This window comes from Pan paniscus, chromosome 7 (assembly GCF_029289425.2).
Source record: "Pan paniscus chromosome 7, NHGRI_mPanPan1-v2.0_pri, whole genome shotgun sequence".
NCBI classification, from domain to species: Eukaryota; Metazoa; Chordata; class Mammalia; order Primates; family Hominidae; genus Pan; species Pan paniscus.
The window spans coordinates 141193827-141213676 of NC_073256.2; the positions used below are offsets into that span (position 1 = coordinate 141193827).

A 19850-nucleotide genomic window follows, 5' to 3' on the forward strand; every position below is an offset into this window, starting at 1 on the left:
TAAGAGATTACGTGTTGCTAAAGGTGTAAAGTTTGAATGGTGTAATGTGGAAGGAAACAAAAACAATTTTATTTTAGCCATGTTCCAAGGCATTGTAACAATATACCCAAATAAGCTAAAAAGATCCAAGTTGGCCCGGTGCCATCTGTGTAACACATACTCAGATAATTTCCATATTGGTCCAATAGTGTGTAATTCTTTATTTATCTCCCAGTTTTCCTGATTGTTATCAAGGGGTAGAGAAATTATTTCCTTGATCTACATGAATGTTGAATAGATGGCTGCTTACTTCTTATACTAAAAGCTTAGATTGGGTAATTGTTTTGCATATGCAAAAATTATTATATGCAATCATGGAATTATTGAGTTGTAGAGTTAGGATTGGACATTAGAAGTTATCCTTGTTCAGTCTCCTCATTTTACAAATTCATTTTAGCAAATGCTTATTGAGTACCTGAGGCCCAAAGAGGCCTGATAAATGGTGGTCAACTTTTGTTGTACATTGGAATTACCTGGGGATATTTTTTTAAAATGCAGCACCGAGCTTATCCCTCGGAAAGATTTCACTCTGTCACCCAAGCTGGAGTGCAGTGGCCCTTTGAGGCTCATTACAGTCTCAAACTCCTGAGCTCAAGTGAACCTCAGCCTCCCAGTGATCTTTGTAGACAGCCTGATGGAGTCTCACAGCAGAGATTAATTAAACAATGTCTTCCAATTTTAATAAATTTCTGCAATCCGCCTCCCAAAAAATGCAGCACCTAGACTTTAACCCCAGAAACTCTGACATAGTTGATCTGCTGTGAGATCTAGACATTTGTAGTTTAAACAACTTTTCAGGCAATTCTTATGCTCCTAGTACTACCCCCACCCTTTAAAGAAACTGGCATTCAAGTTATTTATTCTGCATCTTATCCCTTCAAGATTACCCATATACTTACATTAACTAATTTGAGGAAGAAATGTAAAAAAAAAACGAGAACCCTCCAGATGGCATTCACTTCCACTGGGCTTCATCATCTTATGCCTTTTGCCTGTTTTTCCAGCTAGTCCAACCTTTTCTAAAAAATAAAATTGATGGCCGGGCGCAGGGGCTCACGCCTGTAATTCCAGCACTTTGGGAGGCCAAGGCGGGCAGATCACAAGGTCAGGAGTTTGAGACCAGCCTTGCCACCATGGTGAAACCCTGTCTCTACTAAAAATACAAAAAATTAGTTAGGCGTGGTGGCAGGTGCCTGTAATCCCAGCTACTTGGGAGGCTGAGGCAGGAGAATCACTTGAACCCAGGAGGCGGAGGTTGCAGTGAGCCGAGATCATGCCATTGCACTCCAGCATGGGCTACAGGGTGAGACTCCGTCTCAAAAATAAATACATAATAAAATAAAATAAAATTGAGTACCAATAAGGAATACCTCCCTATTCACTCAAAATGTGATTTTACTCCTTGTCATGGATACTGTGACAATATTTTCAATTAAGTATAAATCATGCTTTGTAGCTGACCAACTTATCCTGTCTACCTGAGCTACGAAGCGGCACAAATGGTGACCTTGAGATTGTACAAACCTCAATTGGACCACTTCCCAGTGGGCGGGCCTAAGTACAACAAGTATTATTATTTACTGTAGACAAATTAGAAAATGAATTTCACGGACTTTAAGGCCTGAGGGAATGGCTTGGGTTAAAGTCAACAGTTAGATACGGGAAAGTGGAATTTGCAGGTTTTAAATATAGAATTGTTGTGTGAGATCAGCCCCTGGTGGTCACCTTAACTATTACAATTGTTTGGCGTTTGTATTGAGGTGATGAGGCTTGATATTGGAATGTTCATTTCCACCTCAGATCACTAATGTCCTAAACACAAACTGACTTCAAATGGCAGAAATATAATGTTCTCTATAGTATACATGGATATAGAATGTCAATCTTTCAAAGGCTCTGTGGCAGGGCATCTCTCTGACTCTCTAAAACAAGCTTGTAGTTTTTCAGTCGTTTTCCATCAATTGCAAAAGAAAGTCCTAGAAACTCTTTAGTGTAAAGAAAAATGTCCCGGCATTTTTTTGCCTCTTCCAACCTCTGCGTCCTCACATCCTGATTCTTCAGAATTCCATCCAGTGTCCAGATGAAAAGTTTTCCAGGTAAAGAAGGAGGGATAAGCATTCCAGAAACTGGTATTCTCTATGCAGAGATTCAAAGGGATTAAAGGAGATTCAAAGGGCATGTTTAGGAGGATTGTAAATGTCTTAGTCTTTCTGAAGTGTGTGAGGCAAGAGACAATGGACACCTAAACTTTCCAGCCTAGCTAAAAAGTTTTCTTTGCTTTCTACAAAGACAAGGCTACAAAATTATTTTTCACTCCAAAATAAACAAAGCATAACTGACAGCTTCCATGAAAGGGAGGCAGTAGGGAGAAGTGGGGAATACGGCCCCCGGGAAAGCCTGTGTCCTAAGCGAGGCAGCCTAGCCTCTTCTCAGCTTCACTGTCTAGTATGAAGGAGGGTGATGCTGCAGGACTTTCCAAAGTTTCAAGAGAATCCCCAAATCTGGACTTTTATGAAAATTCTGCTCCTATGCAACATTTATTGTTCATTCAGTATTACTGAGTGCCTACTATGTGCTGACCTAAGCCGAGGACACAGCAGAGAACAAAACAGGCAAAAGCCCCTATCATTTGGGAGCTTCCTGTCTGATGGGAGAGACAATTTTAAAGATTAAGTCATTTACTGACTATATTAGATGGTAATAAGTGCCATCTCCACTTTATGGAGAAAAATAATGCGGGGGAGGAGGATGCAGAGGGTTGGAGATATGTTACGATTTGGAATAAGGTGGTCAGGAAAGGCTTAACTGAGAAGTAGCACTTGAGAGCTCAGGTATCACATAACTAGTTCATGCATTCAATACAATCAATGGTATTTATTGAGCACTTATTATATCTGATGCATGATTCTAGGTCCTAGAGATAAACTGATGAACAAGGAAGACAAAGTCCTTCCTTCCATGCAGAGACAGACAACAAGCAAGGAGCCAAACAGGATAATGTTGGACAGTAATTCCTTACAATGAAGGACATGAACAAGGTAATGAGAGAGGTAATGAGGTTAGAGGGAGGTTGAGGGGAGAAGTGGCTAGGTTGGACAAGGTGGTTGGAGAAGGCCACTCTAAGTGACAGCAGGTGGACTCAAAAGGAACCTGCTGTGCAAAGGTCTGGGGAAAGGCATTCAAGGTGGAGGGGATTAGAAGGGTAAAAACTGGGAGGTGGGAACAAGCGAGGCTAAGGTGTCTGGCATGGAGATAAAATGGTTCATGGAACAGAGCAAATCATATACGGTATGGAAACCCACGACGAAGGTCGGACTCAGGCAAAATTGTGAAACAGAAAAATGTTACAGTGACTCCCTTTCCTCTCTTTTTTCTGGACACCATTTCCTCCCCTACAGGTGCTTCCCTAGCCTCATTTCATCCCTAAGCTCTATCTCTTTCACACTTGCTCTCAGAAAAGGATGTGACAGCTCATGTATACTTAAAAAATAATAAGGCTTAAAGGGAATTATTCCTCCTAAGGGCATTTAATCACAATGACTTTAATTATAACATTTGATGCATCAGCTATTTGGGTGTTGGAATATTTTATTGTTGGGGAGTATATTAATTTCCTATTGCTGATGTAACAAATTACTATAAATTTGGTGCCTTGAAATCACACACATTTATTATCTTACATTTCAGGAGATCAGAAGCTCAAAATGGCTCAGCAGGGCTGTGCTCCTTTTGGAGAATCCATTTCTTCCAGTTCCTAGAAGCTGTTCACATTCCTTGGCCTGTGGCCCTGTATCACTCTGATCTCTGCTTCTGTTGTCACATCACCTTCTCTAACTCTGACCCCCTGCCTCCCTCTAATAAGGACCTTGTGATTATCTTGAACCCACTTGGATAATTCAAGATTATCTCCTCATGTCACGATGCTTAACTGCATCTGCAAAGTCCCTTTTACCATATAAGGGGCAAATTCACAAGTTCTAGGCATTAGGATGTGAACATCTTTGGCGGCTATTATTATTCCTACCACAGGGCATGACATTCTGGAGTCTATGAGTGGGGTCATTAGATGGCTCCCTATTTTCAGGTAGTTTCTGCTCATTATTTCTGTTGGAATTTTGGGAATGAAATAGTTCTGTAGTCTTTCTAAAGGGCCAATTGCCTAAGCTAGTTGGGCAGTTTTCCTCAATCTGATCTGGTAAAGCCAGATAAGACTGAATTTCATTGCACTTGTTTGTGCTTTTGAACACTTTTTTTTTTTTTTTTAACCCACAGTGTTAATTCGAATGGCAGCTTCTGGGATGGGACTTAAACACTCTGCAGTTTCTGACCTCTGTGGAATTTGAAAAGCCAAAGGTCTAGTAAAGTAAAAATTAGCAGGAGCCTCAGTCAGGGACATAAAGGAAGGACATTATTGCTAAACGAAAAGGTGAGGTGCTGTAATGAGTGTCACACGTGGAGTCAGTCCAGTGAGCTACTGTTTCCAGCCTTCTGATGCTTGGGGAAGCAGTACTGTTCCTGAACTTCCCAGCAGAGGGGGTCATGGAGCCCTGTGGGTTAATTTACCGTCTTTGAACTGCTATCCTCTCAAAGACTGGTCCTTGGTGGGAAATGAGGCAGATCAGTACTTTAATAAGATTGTGTATTAAGCCAGAGTCCATCACTGGTTCCTGCTCGTAAGGGTTTGTTATTTGAATTCTTCCCATCCACATAGCTCTATCTCATTCCCATTTCCTCCTTCATGTGTCTGCTTTTCTCAGCTACTTGCCGAGTGAGAATCTTTTCTAGTCACAGGGTCGCATTTTCAAAGGTCTGTTTGCCTTATTAATTTAATGGGTGTAGGTTCACCTCTACTTATCCCACGTTCACTTTTATAGTTTTTGATGTGTCCACTAAACTCAATATAGTGAGTTTATCAGGCATTCACCTGCTGAACTGCTATCATTAGCTAAAATAATAGTTTACAGGGATTTTTTAAGCTAAGTTGACTTTAATTTTCATTGTTACTTATATTGCATTAGATCTAAGTTAGACTTTGGAAGAATATGGGTTCTTCCACACTTAGAACTGTAAAGCATTATTTTAGAGGATGTTTATGTCGTTGAATTTGAATGAACATTGTCTAAATTGGAACAGGAGGTAGAAGAGTTCAGTGAGTGAGAGCCTGAGTTGGGGAACTGAAAGGATGGCTCTGGAGTGAGGATGGCCTTCGGCTCCAGTTTGGCTCTGTCAGTGCTACCTGTGTGATCTTGCGAGCAAGTCAGGAAGCCCTGCCAAGCCTCAGTCTCCTCCTCTATCAAACTGGGATAGTAAGTGGTTACTGTTGTAGGAATATCAGGGTTGTGAGGAATAATCTATTGTCAAGTCAAGGCCTTAATACATGGCGGGCAGGTAATCAATATTTGTTGAATAAATGTCTCACGGTCAGAGTTCAGTTAACCTTAGCTATGCTGATGAGGGTCTGTAAACATAAGGTTCAAAGCACTTATCTTTGGGCTATTATAGTTGGATAACAGGAGACCAAAACATCTAAGCAAGGGCAGTGTCTACTTGTCACCTTTGTTTCATCAGACATAATGGGGTTTCTGCTAAGCATCAGACTTGCCAGCTGTTGAGGTGTGAGCTAGGTATCTTATAAAAAGTTCTAAGTATACATCTCCCAGTGTATAATAAAACATTATTTAAAACCATTGTTAAAAACTGAAAAACAGTTGCAATAACACTGAACTTGTCTCTGGTTGCTGCCAGGAATAATGGTCACAGGTTTGCTAAGGCAGCGTAACAACTTCTGAAAGAAATTATTCCCAAAGACCTTACCACTCAATCTGAAATTAAGACATGCTGGATTTTTGCTTTTAAGTGACTCTGGAGGCATTTGTGTGGAGCAGAATAAAGCAGAAACCGACAGGCTGCATGACAAAGTTGGCAAGGGTCTCTCTCTGTCAGCCCTGTAGGCTGCCTCGACCGGTCAGCACCACTGTTTAAAATTTCAGCTCCCTGAATCCCTGCATTGTAAGAATTTGGATCTTCTTGGGAAGTGGAGCCCAATGACGTGCAGCACACCGCGGAAGGGAAGAGGGCTTACCAGACCTTTGCTCTCCCACTGCCCATGCTTCTCGCTCAACCCGGTGCAAGATCTGACTTAGAGATTATTTCTTTCCCCAGGGCCCTGGACCCGTCTTCCCAACCCCCCGCCCCGTCTCACTGGCCCGGGTTCCGGGCTGGCCTGTGGAGAACCCCCGCGAGCGCACCGCACTCCAATGTAAAGCCAGCCACTGCCGGCCCGCTTCCCAGGTCGCTTTTCTCTGAAAACCGACCCCAGTGCCTCCGGCTTTACAATTTGAGTAAAGCGGGTCATCAGCAACGGCAACGCAGACCCAAGCGACTATCGCCGTTCATTCAGAGACTGAAACGGGGAGACGAAGCGCGCGGGCGGGGAACGCTCACCCGGGGACCTCCCGGTACCTCGTCGTCGCCCCGCCCCGCAGCCTGTAGAGGGCGTGGCTACAGGCCAGTCCGTGCCCCGCCCCTCCGGCCGCGCGCCAGCGGGCGGAAGTGACGTGTGCCCAGAGCCATTTCCGGCGGCCCGAAACTAGGAAGAAACTTGGAGCTGTTCAGGCGATCCAGCCTCCAATCGCTGCTGCTCTTGTACTCGGTTGGCCCGGGCCGCGCTGAACTGTCGGGAGCCTAGGCCATGGGGCAGCCTGGGCCTTCTGCAGTGTGAGGCGCGGGGCCTCCCGCGTCGCTCCGCTGACAGGCTGCGGGCGGGCAGGCGGGAGGCGTAGTGTGGGTCGCGGTGGCGGCCCCGGCCGCCGGCCCTGGCCGCGGCATCATGAACATAGACGTGGAGTTCCACATCCGGCACAACTACCCCTGGAACAAGTTGCCGGCCAACGTGAGACAGGTACGGCCGGAACCTGGGACCGGGCCCCTGACGGGTTCGGCCCGCCCAGCGGTCACCTGCTTGCCTCGCTCGCGGGGCCCGAGCGGGCTGCTGCCGGCTGACTCCCTTCCTTTACTCCTCCGTGGTCTTGGGGAGACAGACCCTCAGCTCAGGGCGAGGAGGGGACGGCTGTGGGGCCACAGGGCCAGGACGGGGCGATCACTAAATGGGATGGCATGGTGTCCACAGGACTCGACTGGCGCCTTTGCCCGCAGGATACATTCAGCCAGGCACCTGCGATAGAGATTTTAAACACGGTCCTTGACCTCCAGAATTTCAGGATGGTGGGAAAGGGATGGGAAACAAACGAATACGATACAGGATGATAGCAGCTCATACACACCTGCATTGTAGTATATGTGAGAGCAGAGGGAGGGAGAAATTATCCTGGGGGAGTTGGAAGGATTTGTAAGGCAGGCACTTAAATTGGGCCTTGGAGGACGAATAAGAGTTAAATAAGAGGGAATAAAGATTTTTCCAGGGGGGAGGGAAAGTCATTTTACAAAGCTTGGATGAGTGAAAGAACATGTCTCATGAGTAGCAAGTGACTGTATCACCAGAGTTTGGATTGACATGTTTGGAGTTGAAGTTTTTTGAGTGCGCGGGGCTGGTAGCAGATGAGCCTGGAAAAGTGGTCAGGGCCAGATTTTGAAGGTGCTTGTGTGCTTTGTTTTGTCGGACTTTATCCTCCAGACAAGATGGGTTTATCAGAGATGTTTCAACAGGAGTGACATGAGGTTTTTGAAAGTTTATGCTCGATTTTTTTAGTCTGTTTTACTCAATTGTTTAATAGATATTTATTGACCACCTACTAGGTGCTGTGCGTTGCTCTAGGTGCAGGTAATTTGCAACAGTCAACAAGACAAAGACTGCCTTCATGGAGCTTACATTTTACTAAAGAAAGATAGACGTAAACAAATAAATGAATAAATACGTAACATAGCAGATGGTTTTAAGTCTTACGAAAGTAGTGATATGGGCTACAGATAACGCACTGCTGCTCTGGTCATAGATTGACCTTCGCTTCCTCCCATTATACTTGGTCGAGAGTGAAATTCAGTTTTCTGTTGGCACTCGGCAGTGGCATTTTTGGGAAGTTTGGAATGGTGGCGGTGATGGTATATAAGGATTATTTATTTATTTTTATTTTTATTTTCATTTCTTTGAGACAGAGTCTCCTTCTGTTGCCCAGGCTGGAGTGCAGTGGTGTGATCTCCGCTCACTGCAAACTCTGCTTCTTGGGTTCAAGCGATTCTCCTGCCTCAGCCTCCCGAGTAGCTGGTACTACAGGTGCGCGCCACCACGCCCAGCTAATTTTTGTATTTTTAGTAGAGACGGGGTTTCATCATGTTGGCCAGGCTGGTCTCGATATCTTGACCTCATGATCCGCCCGTCTCGGCCTTCCAAAGTGCTGGGATTACAGGCGTGAGCCACAGTGCCCAGCCAGTATAAGGATTATTATAGTTTAGTTTACTTTGCTCCCTTCCTCCCTTGGGGATTTAGTGCTAGGAAGTGAATATTAAGGTTCTGGTCATGCATCATGTGGCCAAGAAAATGCTTTCACTTTAATATAGCAAAAACCGAGAAAGATAAATTTAAAGAACTTGAATTCTTGGGTGTCAGTGGCTGCCCGTGTGGCATTTATCTTAAACTGGGAGAACAAAGCTCTAAACCTGAAGGAATAAATTTCTTTTGTTAATCTTGAATAAAGGCTTTAAAGGACACTTTTGTACTTTAGGGTTTTGTGGCAAATCCAAAGACACAAGAAGAACAAACAGTTCTTCTTTTCTTTGTTTCCATTTTTTCTCTACTCTTTTCATCAGAATAAATGTAGCATACTGGAAGAAAGATGAGTGATGAGATTATATCCAACATGAATATTTGACTTTAATTAGTATTGGCAAAAGAGTTTCTAAAACGTAGTCATGACTATTTAAAAATAATCACGGGACAGTTAAAATTAGGTCTAAATGTGAAATTAAGTATGTTTTTGTTTTTAAAATCACTTGAAAAACAGTGGCTATTTTAGCTTAGGATAAGGTTGGCCATTTGTAGATGTTGCAAAACATCTGTACAAGTTTACTTCCAAGGACCTTCTCTAGCCTAATCACTGCCTCCCTAGGCCGAGCTCCATCTGAGATTACTACATCAGCCTTCTCTCTGGTCTCTTGCTCTTAGAACAGGACTTTCTGTGCATTCTTCATGCTACTCTGGGGGTGAGGCTTCTGAAATGCAAACCCAACCTTATTACTGCTTGTCTCCTTTATATTGCTTGTATTAATAGCATATTTTGATTCTCACTCTGATACTGCTCCTGGGAGGTTTCCCTGACCACCTAAATCTGTGGTGGTTGCCCCTAGGCTATCTTACCATTGCATTGTATTCCTCACCTCTCATGGAGCTTACCCCACTATGGTGCATTTTCTGGTTACAGTACTGGCTTTGCTTTTGTCCCATGAGCACCTCTCACATACTTGGCTTTTAGTATTTGTGGCTGAGCACCTAAAGCTCAGTCAGTTTAAACTTGGGGAATATTCCTTCTATGGAAGAATTTGTCTTTTGGCATTATAGATTTTTAGACACTTCGATGTCGTTTCCAGTAAGTTTTGATGGGTTTACCTTGAAAATGACTCATTTTCCAGTTCTGTAAGCTAGGGGCAGGTGATTTAGATTTTTAAAAAATGTATTTTAAGCTAATTCATTTTTATGTGGATGAGAGGACATTTAAAAAAATGTGGTATGGGTCATGATAGACTTTTAAAAAATATATTAAAAATTGTGGATGGGGCCATTATTTCAGGATTTTTCTGTAGTTTACCAATATCTTGTATTCTTTGTCCAAAATAATTAATAGTCCTTTTATTTTGAGGGAAATCTTATGATAAGTTTCTGTATCATCCAAGAAGGGTCAATTTAAAAAATTTTTTGATGGGGCACAGGGGTGTACGTGGGGATGTATATGCTGGGATTGGAGTCTGTAGGAGCAAAGATTTCAGAAAATCTTTGTGCTTTTAGCATAATCTATGATGGGTGCTTTATAGCTAGTGTCTTATTCTTACATCGCCGTTTGATCTGATGTAGTTCCTTTTATATGCAGCCCAACTTCATTTGTCAGACCTGGTCAGTATTTCTGCAGGGCTAGAGTTGACTCGGGGTAAAATTATTTTTTTTTTTCTTCTTTTTAAAAAGTCACCTTCTCTAGTGGCAACAGTGTTTTAAAATTTGAATGGTGGGAGATGTGGGGTAGGAGTAGGAGGGAAGCCCAGGGAGACCAAGAATCTCAGAATGAAGCAATTTATATTACATACTGGGCTAGTGAAGAATAAAGCCAACTTTTAATGTGGGTTTTAGAAATTTGTGTTCACTCATGTATTGATTGATAGGTTCAGGACCAGTTATTACTTAATGCTGAGAGCCAAAGCTTACAAATTTCATAGGTAGTGTATTAAGAGACTTATTTTGAAACAGAAGGGCAAAACCTCAAGCTAGATTTTAGCAAAATTGTGTGCTTGTTTGAGTATGCATGTGTATGTATTTGTGTTCCCTGAGAAAAAGACTTTTATTTAGCAGTAGAGACAGAGAAAACCTTTACAAGTGTGCTATTTTGAATCCTCTAAATATTGTCAGTACAACGACCCTGGCATTGATGCTACAAAGAGGATGGTAGAGTAGTTTCTCTACAATGAGATCTACTCTTAACCCCTTATAATGTTAAGACAGATGAGAGTAAGATAAGCACATACATTCTGGTTCTACCGTGGGTTCTGGCTTAGCCTGTGATAAACTAAGCTAAATGCAGGAAGAAAGCTCACCCTTGAACAACATGGGTTTAGGGGTGCTGCACCCCTGTGCAGTTGAAAATCCATGTATAACTTTTGACTTCCCCAGAAGTTAACTACTAATAGCCTATAACTGTTGACTTCCCCAGAAGTTAACTACTAATAGCCTGTAACTGTTGACTGGAAGCCTCGGCCATAACACAGTTGATGAACACATATTTTGTATGTTATATATATTGTTAATATATGCTGTACTACAATAAGCTAGAGAAAAGAAAATGCTATTATGAAAATCATAATATTTTCTAGTCATTAAGTGGAGATGGCTCATCACAGAGGTCTTCATCCTTCTCTTCACATCAAGTAGGCTGAGGAGGAGGAGGAGGAGGAGGAAATACAGGAGGTGTTGGTCTTGGTGTTCAGGGTGGCAGAGGAGGAAGAAAATCCCAGTGTAAGTGGACCTATGCGGTTCAAACCCGTGTTGTCCAAGGGCCAACCGCACATAATTGTACAGTTAAAATGGGACACATCATGTTCCATTTTTCTTAAAATATTACCTACCAATGGGTCCAGTTATGGGTCAGTTTACTTAGATGTGAGTTTCGTCTGTCTTATTGTGAAGATTGCCTTAAGTGAAAGATGTAGGGACCTGTCTTTGGTTTTGGCTTACCTATGAGTAAGAAATACGATGAACTAAATCCTCTGATCTTTCTGTCATTACTTTCCTAAGATGTCTAATTTCACTTTATAGTGTGTTGGAAAGACCATACCTAGAAATTAGGAGGAGGATAGCAGTCATATATTAAATTAAGCTTATGGTCTCACAGTGAATATAATGTTAACTATAATCAGGCAAACGTTGTTTGCTTTCAGGAACACTGCAACAAAACACTAAGTGCATACTAGAAAGACTTTAGCTTATTAAAAATGTCTCCGAATTCTAAAATTGTCTAAATGCTTTCTAATGAGGCCAGAGAGATTGCATTTTTAAGAAACAATCTTACGTACATTTAAATGTAAATTTTCCAGAAATCCTAATCTTTAATAATTATAACCCTCAGCTACAATTATCAAAGAGGGATGTATCTGTCCTTAGTTGCCATTCTTAAATTTAAATAAATGTAGGGGCAGGAAACCATCTATCCAACCACTTAATATAGCAGTCAGGAAGGAAATCTTTATAAGCAGAACTTAGTTCTTTGTTAACCAAAGTGAAGTTACACTCACCTACCGGTTTTTATTTGATATTAAATACTTTGGATAATTTTAGTAAACTCTTTTAGAAAGGCAGACTGAAAATACATTGAATTTTTGCTCTGAATACTGTAGCAGGAAAGTTAGTATAATAACATTTAAGAAAATATTTTTTATTTAATTCTGCAAATTAGAGATGCCAGGATAAAAATGGGGGTCGTGGTTTTAAAGTGTGTTATGGGAAAAAATAGTACTATTGTTCAGTTTGGAAGTTGTTTAAAATCTTTTTGAAATTTCTCCTAGAGTCTTGGAAATTCACAGAGAGAATATGAAAAGCAGGTTGTCCTGTACAGTATCCGCAATCAGTTACGATATAGAAATAACTTAGGTAAGTAGAGCCACGTTTATATCGGGGTGGAACTGACCATTACTCTTTCACATTCGTAAATCTTTCTTTTCAATACATATTTCATAGTACTGAGAATATTCCATGTACAGACTTTAAGAAACTCTACACTGATCCATTCCACCTAACAACAATTTGTATTAGCAAGTAGATTTTTCATTCTAATTCTGATAAAAATTATTTTTAGAGTACTGTTTATGGACTCATTTTATCTATAAAATAATCTTAATTCAAATGTCCTCTTTTTGCCTGAGGTAAGAAAATATGCCATAAAAGAAAAAGTATATTAGTTCTTAGTAATTTTTGACTTTGGGTTGTCTCCATAAATTTTCCAAATAATATGAAAAACTTTCTATAATAATTGGGACACATTTTAAACATAGTTCATTCCATGATTTTTTTTTTCTTCTTTCTAAAAAAAAATTTGTTTATTTATCAGATTATTTTGGTTAGTCTATTCTGTTGCCCTGGTAGTCTTTCACTCCTGTTTGTTACTCTTATTTTAAGCATAATATTTCTGACATTGTTTTTCTTCATGAACATTTTCCATGAAAGTCAGAGGGCTTTTTACATTTAAAAACTAAAAAAGCAGCAAATAATTTTTAAAAATAGACTTGACTTCATTGAAAACGAGCATTCAGTTTGGCTCTCTTGTAAGGTAGTGGAATACAATTCAATAAAGCTCTGTTTTGTACCTTTTTGGGGGGCATGCTGGTAGTTCCGTGCTTGTTTTCTCGTTTGGCAAGAATTATTCTCTACTGATCTGTCCTATTATTCATTTTACTTCTATACTCTAAAATCTATTTCATGTGATATATTTATTTGTTCCAACTTAGAATATTTTATTTGTTCTCTTGTAATTTACATACTTTTCTTTTAAATTACTGTTGGTTTGTAAAGTGTTCATAGTTAATATATAACTATAAGAAACCTGAAAAAAACTGGACAATTTCCCTCTTTTGTGCAGTTAAACATGTCAAGAAAGATGAACGCAGATACTATGAGGAACTGCTAAAGTACAGCCGAGATCATCTCATGCTGTACCCTTACCATCTATCAGATATTATGGTGAAGGGCTTGAGGATAACACCATTTTCATATTATACTGGGATTATGGAGGTGAGTTTACAGTGTGGGTGAGCCAGTGGGAATGGGATGGGACTACATGTCTGGGACTTTTTGCAGATGTTCACCAGCTCTTCAGCTGTCGTCTGCGGTGGACACTCTTTCAGAACTTATAGTGTAAAAAGGACTATTGGTGGCTTGTTAACTGTTTGAGCCACACTGTACAAGTACTTATCCTTATTGATGTTTTTACATTGGGAAGCTGTCTATTTCTCTTCTGGTCTTGAAGGTGCTATTGACCCTTTGTGCTGTTGTAGCACTGATCAGTCATTTATGTTGGCAGAGTCTGTGTAAAATTTATTGCTTTTTAAAACGTGGTTAAGGTTGAAAATGTGGGTGACAGAATTGAACATTATGTTCTGAGAAAATTAATGTATTTAGGCTGGGAGCAGTGGTTCACGCCTGTAATCCCAGCACTTTGGGAGGCCAAGGTGGGTGGATCATGAGGTCAGGAGATCAAGACCATCCTGGCCAACATGGTGAAACCCCGTCTCTACTAAAAGTATAAAAATTAGCCAGCTGTGGTGGTGTGCACCTGTAATCCTAGCTACTCAGGAGGCTGGGGTGGGAGAATCGCTTGAACCTGGGAGGTGGAGGTTGCAGTGAGCCGAGATAGCGCCACTACACTCCAGCCTGGGTGACACAGTGAGACTGTCTCAAAAGAAAAAGAAAAGAAAAGAAAATTAATGTATTTAACTATTCACTAACTGTCTAAAGAATGAATGATGACATAGACCCAACATTATATAATACAGGTGCCAGAAAAGAGAAATATGTTAGTAGTCTTGGCTGTTCATCTCTTTCTATAATTATTAACTTTTAGTTGTTAGCCTTTTTCCAAAGACAGCTTTTAGGCTTGTATTGGATAACTTTAATACTAGTTATATACTGTTTTCAAGTGAGCTTTATGAAAGATTGGCAGTATTTATTTAGTATTCATTTGCTCCTTAATTATGTTTGAGTGCTTCTGTTTGGGGCTCACTAGCCGCTTGAAGAGCAGAGAGGAGCCTAGAACTAAAGGAGTTGGGAACGTGTGGTAACATGAGGTTAGCCCTACTTACGATGTGTGCTTTGCTGTTTGCTCCCTTCGTTATCTCCAGAAGCCCCTCCTTCATGGGCGCTTCTGCAGTCCCATGCATCCCGTGTTCCTCTTTTGGAGGAAATACTGGAGGAAAGCGAGAGGCCCGATAGCCCAGGTAGCATAGTGAAGAACCAGGGTAGCATGATGAAGGTGGCAGCTAATCAGGAAGTAGAATAGTTACTGCTGTCTCTTTATTTTTCTAATGTAGTCCACAAATTTGGGAGCTAAAATAGGTGGAGTTTTTGTTTCACTTATCAGCTTTCATTTCAGTTACATCCACATGGTTGCTGCATTCTGGTTTCTGTTCTTCTATCATTGGGTATAGTTCCTCGGTAGAAAACGGGCCTTATCCCCACAGGAAGCAGTGGGTTTGTTATTGGAGAAACAGATTGGGGCAGAAAAAGCTGGATACAAAGTTTAACTCTTCTACAGATTGGGACTTGTGGGATCAAAGGCCACTAAGCGGTTGTAGTCTTCACTGGTAGTGCATGTTGATGGAGCTGTGCCACATTATTTGGCTTTCTCTCATGGTGGAGATTTAGGATCAGGTATGAAATGTGGAGAGGCTGGAACCCTGAGCTCTAATGGAGCCATTACTTACATAGCTTCCACAGGGCAGAGGTTATGGGGCAGCTGCCTGGGATTCGTAGAGAGCCTCGTAAGAAACCTAGACATGAAAATCTGCCCTTTAATTACTAGGTTGGGAACATGTGTGGGAAGTGCCACAGGGTGGCATGTATGCTCTAGGTAGCCAAACTATGATCTTACTGCTTCCTGTAATAATCATTGTTACTGGCTGTAATAACATTGTATTTATACACATTTTTATTTAAGGACATTTTAGATTTCAAATTTAAATTTTTTTCTTTTTAAAAGGATATTATGAACAGTGAGAAAAGTTATGATTCATTGCCCAATTTTACTGCTGCTGACTGTAAGTATTTAATTGTGCTGAAGAAGGTAATGTTTAGGTTGTGTCTTTGTGCATCCTGTCATCTGTGAATATTGTCATGTGTGTTTTTAACCTGAAATATGTGAAAAATGAGAACAGTAAGCAACATTATCAGTGAGAATTTTATCAGATGATACCAGATGCATGTGTAAGATTTACTCTAAATGTCTAAGAGAGGCGTATTTGAGAGTGGTAGAATCAGAAAAATAGGACTAATCTATATATTTCCAGAGAATGAAGTTCTTTCTGATACTTGGGCTGTGTGTATATTGAATGTAGGAGGAAAACTTGTGCACAGTATTTTTGCAGGGTGACATACAGTTTTTAGTAACTTAACTTGCTGCTGTTTTAGTATGCTTACTTTGGCAAAGTGTATATTTTGAATGTGTCATAATTCTGTTGTTTAAGAAGCTTTCGCTGAGAATTACATTTTGACTTCCTAAAATTGGCAGGACTTCTGCTTTTTTAAAATGTTTTTGTTAGAAGTGTCATCTTGAATTCATCTCTCCCAAAGTTTAGCTTTCATTTATGTTTTGGTTGAAGACGTCCTTTTAATTTGATATTGATATTTGACTAGTAATTGAAAGATGAAAATAAGCTCGGGTTTTTCCTACAATCACTTGTGAACATATTGAGATTTCAAGATATGTTAAATGTTTTTAAAGGAAAGACTCTTTTTTTCAGGTCTAAGGCTTCTTGGCATAGGAAGAAACCAGTATATTGATCTTATGAATCAGTGTAGATCATCAAAAGTAAGTTAGTACTTTCTTTTTCATTGTTTTGGGCTCATCACACGGTTTGATTAGTTTTTTTAAGTGGTAGAAATAATGAATTGTATGTCTTTGACCAAATAAAATGTACTTAACACAGAAACAATACAAAAAGAACTCCTCAGTATTCTCTAGGTTATAGCATAAATGATTATTTAAAATTTTTAATGCATAAAACATTTATTTTTAAAAATTATTTTTGTTCTCTTAGTCTTTTTATTTGCTCATTCTACTTGTACAGTTCACTTAGTGGGTGAAAGAAGTGTTTGCATTTTCAAATGCATTTTTCACTGCTTGGGTTTCACTTGAGTTTCTGGAAGTAAATCTGGATTTAACAATTAGTGTTTTGAAACAATTTATTTTGAAACAATTTAAGAATGACTTTCTTCATACAATATGTTAATATCTAGAATTGTTAAGATTTTAAAACATGAAGACTTTAAGAAGATATTTATTTAGTCCATTAGAAACAATCTTATGATATGATTGATGAAAGAAGAAAGTGGTAGTTTTAGATTGCAAATTCTCAAGTGTTTGTACCATTGCAGAAATTCTTCAGAAGGAAAACAGCCCGTGATCTTCTACCAATAAAGCCAGTGGAAATTGCCATAGAGGCGTGGTGGGTGGTGCAGGCTGGCTATATCACAGAAGATGACATCAAGGTAGAAATCTTTAAAAGTTAAACATAGAATTTTTATTTTTTAGTTTATTTTACAATTTTTAATTATAGCTTATAATTTTTTAAAAAGTAACATTATTTTGTTTTCCTGAAGAAAAGGAAACTTAAATTTAAAATTTAAAAATGATCTTAGTAGACTAGAATATTGGTGAGTTTTTGAGATACTGTTTAATGGTGAGGGAGACTTGACTTGGTTCAAGTACAGTTATCTGGGGATGTTAATTAGATAGAAGCTTCATGTAAAGTAACATGATGCCACAGCTACCTACAACAATAATACTGGCTAACACTTTTGAATACCTGCTGTGTACTAGATGTGCCAAGCTCTATTACAAGTGCTTTTTATATTGTCTTACTTAATTCTCATAACAGCCCCAGAGGTATGTATTATTTGTACCCCCATTTCACAGATGAGGAAAGTGAGCACAGAACAATTAAGTAACAGCTCATGTCTTAGTGGTAGTTAAAGGTCCAGGATTTTTTGGCAGTTCGCCATGGAACTTGTACTCTTAATCACTGCAAAGAACTGTTGTACTGAAGTGATAGGTGCTTTTATGGGGCGATAGTGTCAAGATCAAGAGAGTTGATATTCCCAGTGGTCAGACCACATCTTAGAAGGGATATTGGTTTAGAGGAAAGGAGTGGAGTAATGAGGGCACCTAGAGACCAGGTTGTATTTATGCGTAGCTGAAGCAATGTAAATGAGTATGTGGGCTTCTTTTTAGTCTGCATTTAATTTTCTCCAGGGTACGTACTAAATCCATTGAGTGGAAGGCTTAGAAATTTTACTTCAGTCTAAAGTACCTCCTAATGGAACTCTCAAACTGTATCATAATAAGCTAGTGAACTTTCCTGTTACTGACAATATTCATGTGGAGTTTGATTAAATTTCTGGCTAGAGAGATTCTGAATTGGCAGATGGATCTAATTCCAATTCAATCACAAGGAACAAATATTACTAACCAGCAAATGTTGGTACTTACAGTAAGTTTGTTCTCTACATTCTGTTGGTATGTTGCATATTTTGGCACCTTAATTGATGGCTATGTGCACAGTTTTTTGTTTGAATTATAGAGTGATAAATATGTAGTTCTTTGAGCTAATGACATGTAATCACTGGTTTCAACATAAATAAATTTCAGGAGACTTGTGAATTAGTTAATTTGGACAGAACTTAATTAAAAATATTTTGCTTTTCTTAGATATGCACTTTGCCTGAGAAATGCGCTGTTGATAAGATCATCGATTCAGGCCCTCAACTCTCTGGATCACTAGATTACAATGTAGTACATAGTAAGTGGTTAGTAGAAATGGTCTTTTGTCAACATAAAAACTTGTTTTAAACCATCAATAATTACTAGCAATTACTTATCAAGTAGGTACAAATAGTACTAGTTTCTAAGGCATGTTATTGTTTGAAATGTGACCTTAGTCTTTTGTTTTCCAGTGTGGCTATAATTAGTCACATACACTAGAAATTTATGCAACTGAATGATAAGAAAAATTTTGTACTTCAGAGTATATGCAGGAAACCGAGATTTAAAAACTTTCTTTTTCTCTTCTATTTTACTTTTTCTTTCGTCACATAGCATTCATTTGTAAGAATCTTTACAGAAAGCCAGGAATTAGTTTTTTTTTAAAAAACCACTGTTGTGTAGTGTTCCATCTAAAACAAGGTACTTTTGTTTCTTTAGGTTTGTATAACAAAGGATTTATTTATCTGGATGTACCAATATCTGATGACAGTTGTATAGCAGGTAAGTCCGTGCTAACATTTTTCACTGTTTTTTGAATGGATATCAGGTGCTAAGCATTGCATATCATCCGTTCTAGGATCTTAGATGTTAGGATATTTCAAGAAAAATATTGCTTCGTTATTACATTTTAACATAGTATGTTGGTTTTACTTAAATTCTTTATTCTCATTTTTGTATTTGGTGTACATACTACACTAAAATAATAGAAACCCAAGGTAAATTTCTAACAATCCCAAATCAAATCAATATTTTTATAAATTTTTGTTACCTTTTAATCCTTGTTCAGTGTGTAGCTGTTTTTACATGTGTTCAGTAATCTCATAGAATTGTATGTTCATTTTCACTTAACATACTAGTGCATTATTTTTTCATGTTACTGTAGTCTTTTTGTCTATTTCCTTTTCCCTTCTTCCTTTACCTACTTCTCCAAGTTAAACCAATATTAAGAGCCTTGTATATTTGTCATACGCTTTATGGTTTTATCAATTTATTAAACCATTTTGTATTTCTGGTAATTTAGATTATTTCCAGTTTTTTTGCCACTACAATACTGATATGTTCAATATCCTTGAATACAGAGTGATGCTTTTTTTTCTATAGGTTAGATTTCTTACCAATTTATAGAAGCACTTACTATGTTCAGGTTATATGTTACAAGTATGTCTTGTGGCATATCTTTTAACTATTGTTCTTATGTTTTATTATACTTAGATATTGAATATTTGTGTAATCAAATATAAAGTGTCAAAAAATTTCAGAGAATGACCCTAATATTAACAAATTAGTGGTGATAGGGCTTATTACAGAAATACTTCTTTATATCAGTGTTGAATCTTGACAAGATATCATGCTCTAGTGTGTCCAGACCTTTGGGTTGGCATATGTTTGTGATTCTTTAATAACACATTTTAAACCTTGTGCATATGTGAATTTTTTTTTTTTTTTTTTTTTTTTTTTTTTTTGAGACGGAGTCTAGCTCTATCACCCAGGCTGGAGTGCAGTGGCATGATTTTGGCTCACTGCAACTTCTGCCTCCTGGGTTCAAGCGATTCTCCTGCCTCAGTCTCCCAAATAGCTGGGATTATAGGCATCCACCATCACGTCTGGCTAATTTACTCTACAGGTAAA

The 19850-nt window shown here is 39.2% G+C and overlaps 1 protein-coding gene across 28 annotated transcripts in view; it reads left to right on the top strand.

Moving 5' to 3' along the window:
* Positions 1-19850, top strand: part of FAM91A1 (family with sequence similarity 91 member A1) — a 203298-nt gene that overhangs the window by 149360 nt on the left and 34088 nt on the right. For 27 of the 28 annotated variants that reach the window (XM_055116917.2, XM_055116909.2, XM_055116912.2 and 24 more), the window contains 8 exons: positions 2951-3077; positions 12256-12340; positions 13326-13477; positions 15441-15498; positions 16201-16268; positions 16835-16948; positions 18168-18258; positions 18660-18722. In XM_055116917.2, the coding sequence (XP_054972892.1) occupies positions 3060-3077; positions 12256-12340; positions 13326-13477; positions 15441-15498; positions 16201-16268; positions 16835-16948; positions 18168-18258; positions 18660-18722 (649 nt within the window). In that variant the 5' untranslated portion in view covers positions 2951-3059. Of the gene's footprint in view, positions 1-2950; positions 3078-6201; positions 6941-12255; positions 12341-13325; positions 13478-15440; positions 15499-16200; positions 16269-16834; positions 16949-18167; positions 18259-18659; positions 18723-19850 lie in introns of those variants that run through there. The other variant, XM_003820475.5, reaches the window with a different exon arrangement.